This window comes from Mus caroli, chromosome 11 (genome assembly GCF_900094665.2).
Source record: "Mus caroli chromosome 11, CAROLI_EIJ_v1.1, whole genome shotgun sequence".
In the NCBI taxonomy this organism is placed as follows: Eukaryota; Metazoa; Chordata; class Mammalia; order Rodentia; family Muridae; genus Mus; species Mus caroli.
In genome coordinates, this window is record NC_034580.1 from 780601 (window position 1) to 784045 (window position 3445).

Consider the following 3445-nt stretch of genomic DNA (forward strand, 5'->3'; position numbering starts at 1 on the left):
GTGTGACTTTGTGGTATTCCTTAGCTCCTGACTGCCAAGATGCCTTTCCCCTCAGAGCTGTAACACCTCAGTGTTCATGTGGGTATGTGCAACTATTGTGGTGCCAGGAAGCACTCATGAACCCCAAAACACCACCAAGGACCCCTTTCCAATGTAATAGCATTAGGGTCTCTTTATGACAAGCTCTGGCTTGGGCTGCCCTCTAATCCAACCCTGACACAGCAGGATGGGAAGGGAAGGAGGAACAGCCTCGAACCCTTAGCAGGATACATTTTATAGGAAAATAGGAGCAAGTGAGGGATGAGGGAGGGGGGTGTCAAGTCTGGCAAGCATCTCATAGAATGACTATAAGCCAACAGGTTAGTGCTCTGAAGAAAGACCGTATACAATCACAAATGGTCTGAAAGTGCATCTGAAACAGACTAATCTTTGATTAACTGTTGTTAGGAAGTAGCTAGGGAGTAACTGGCCAACAGCAAGCCGTCGGGTCCTTCCTGGTACATGGGTACTGCTTGGGCTCTGCTGCAGGTCATGTTCTCAGGCTCCCTTTTCTTTTCTTTAAGATGAAGGCTGGTCCCAAGATGGAGTAGGTTTGGCCTCTCACTATATGTTCAGAAGTGTATGAATAAAGTTGACTGGTTGTTTTAGTGTTTTTGTTGTTGTTGTTTTGACAGGATTTCCCTGCATGGCACCCACTGGCCCTGAACTCAGAGATCCTACTGCCTCTGCCTCCAGGATGCTGGGAATAAAGGTGTGCGCCACCACACCTAGCCGATGTTCCCTTTTTTAAAAGAAAGAGAAGTGCTCTCTAAATCTAAAACTGCTAACTTTTGTAATGCTAGGCTGACTGGCAAGTGAGCGTAAGGGATCCAATTATCCCATGGCCAATTAGTGCTTCCCCTCTCTCTCCGACCAGATCTGGTATTACAGCCCCCACTGCAACTTTTGTTTTCTTTTCTTGAGACAGGGTTTCTCTTGTGACCCTGGCTGTCCTGGACCGTACTCTGAGGACCAGGTTGGCCTAGAACTCAAAGATTCATCAGCCTCTGCCTTCTGAGTGCCTGCACACAACTTTTTTTTTTTTTTTTTTTGTATTTTGGTACTTTATTTTACTATAAATATAAATTCAATATATGGAAATCACACAGTTTCTTTTTTAAAGAGATAAATGATGCATACTGTATCAAGTATACAAAACCACTCTTATAAATACTGATAAAGAGAATGTTCATTCTTATTAAACTCACCTTTCAAAGTTCCATTTCAGCTATACATAACTTTAAGCAGAAAACCAAGATTTTTTTTTACATTTTGAAGTAAAAGTAATAAAATTTAAAGGAAATTGATTTTAAAAAGTCATAAATTTTAACTTTTTTATAAACATGAAATTACCACCTTTAAGACTGACTTAAACCTATCATCAGATTTCATAATAAGTTTAAAAATTATAGATGGAATGATATGTTTTAAATGTGCGCACAACTTTTGTGTGTGTTGCAGATCCGAACTCCATATCCTTATGCTTGCATGTCAGGAATTCTGTCCACTGGGCCATCTCCTCAGTCCTGTTGTTTTCTTAGTTTGTTGTTTTGAAACACTATCTCTAGCCCAGGCTGGCCTGAAACTTGTGCTCTCCCAGCCTCAGACTCCTGTGTGCTGGGATTACAGGCACCACCATCATGCTATGCCTTCCATTATTTTTCTTTCTTTTCATTTTTGTTTTGTTTTTCTGAGACAGTGCGTCACTCAATACCCTCGCTGTCCTGGAACTTAGCCTCGGACTCACAGAGATCTGTCCCTTCTGCCTCAACTCATTCCCCAAATATAAGCGGTTCCTTAGACCCTCTCCGTGTCCGTGGGAGGTCAAAGGTTGGCCTTTGCTCTATTTTATTCTAACTTGAGCAAACAAACTAGGTGCAGCTGAATCCAAGGCCAACAAGGCAAAATCTGACCAGCCGGGTTTACAACGCCTAGCAACCGTTGCCATGATAATTGAACTCCCTTAAACTCACTGGCCAGTCAGCCTACCATTACAAAAGCTAGTAGCTTTAGGTTTAGTGAGCATTTCTGATTTTGTTTTGTTTTTTAAAGAAAACATCAGCCAGGCGTGGTGGCACACACCTTTAATCCCAGTACTCTGGAGGCAGAGGCAGGCGGATCTCTGGATTAGAGACCAAACTACAGAGCTCCCTGAATCCCAGAAGGCTCGGGGCTGTCTCCCATCCCTTCAGTCCTGCTGTATCCCAAAATGCACTGGGGCTCGCGTGCTCAAACAACCGTGTCTAGGGTGGTTATAAAACTGCCTAAATTTCCATGTTGCTTTAAAGCTTGTCTATAAATTTTGGCAACTAAGAAAAGGACTGAAAGAACTACCACAATTATTGAGCTTTAGAGAATTTGGTTGTAAATAACGAGGTCGCCAAAAGCACAACTTTCTCTGGATTTGGACAGGCATATTTTCAGACATCCCTCAGCTGGCGGCGTGGGGTCCTTCAGGGCCCTAGGCAGGGCACGTGCGGGAGGAAGTAGCTCTGCTGTTCTGGCTGCCTTGAGTTTCTCAACGTGGAGCTATGGGAGGTCTGGAAAAGAAGAAGGTGAGTGAGTTCCAGCGGAGGTCGGAGCTCGGGCTTTGTCACTTTCCCTGGCCTCTGGGGACCAAGAGGTCTTGAGACGGCCGCCGGAGCGAACCTGCTGCACGTAGGCCCCTGGAAGCCGGGAAGAACTGTGACGGACTTTCCTGTGGAAGGAGTTGTGGAGACAGGCGGAGCCGCCAAAAGAGTGATCAGTGACCAACGGGACGTAGAATTCATTATCAAGACTTGGGACTTTCTTAGTTGAGCCAGGCCCGGTCCTAGGTACTGGGAATTAAGAAGTAAGCAGTCAGATGCGGCCCCGCTTTCCCCGTGTCAACTTCAGATAAAGTGGCTAAGGGTTTTTAACGTGCGCTCCAGAGAAAGGGAGGGAGGGAGGAGCAGTAGAGTAGAGAGTATCAACCGGCGCTTAATCCGATCAGTGCTGTCCTGAAGGTCCTCTTCTGACGTAGCATTTTAGTGGAAATCACGACTTAAAGAACACTTAAGTCTGGGGCATGAAAATTTTGGGAGGTGTGGATGGTCCCCAAGCTTCCCCTAAGAGAATTCTCGGCACTCAGAGAAAGGCGAGACTACTATCAGCGTGCAGCTGTAGCTTCCAGCCGTCTCTTACAGAAGTGCTTGATGGTTTATATGGGGTTAGACGTTGTCACAATCTTATATTTTAGGATGACCCTTTTGTTCCTTTACAGGCTTCTGGTTATGATAGTTTTATCTTTAGCAGATGGAACTTGCTATCCGTGTGATATTGGTGGTGGTCAATTCTCAAGGGAGAAAGTGACCTTTTTTTTTTTTTTTTTTTTAGAAAGGGGGAAGGGGGGAGCAGGTTAAAAGCAGAAGTCAGTACAGTTTTA

The 3445-nt window shown here is 44.8% G+C and overlaps 1 protein-coding gene across 1 annotated transcript in view; it reads left to right on the forward strand.

The window, feature by feature from the left end:
- Window positions 1-2499: 2499 nt before the first annotated feature.
- Window positions 2500-3445, forward strand: part of Pes1 (pescadillo ribosomal biogenesis factor 1) — a 15654-nt gene continuing 14708 nt past the window's right edge. Inside the window, 1 exon segment of the mRNA XM_021176759.1 lies at window positions 2500-2594. Coding sequence (XP_021032418.1) covers window positions 2571-2594 — 24 coding nt within the window. The 5' untranslated portion in view covers window positions 2500-2570.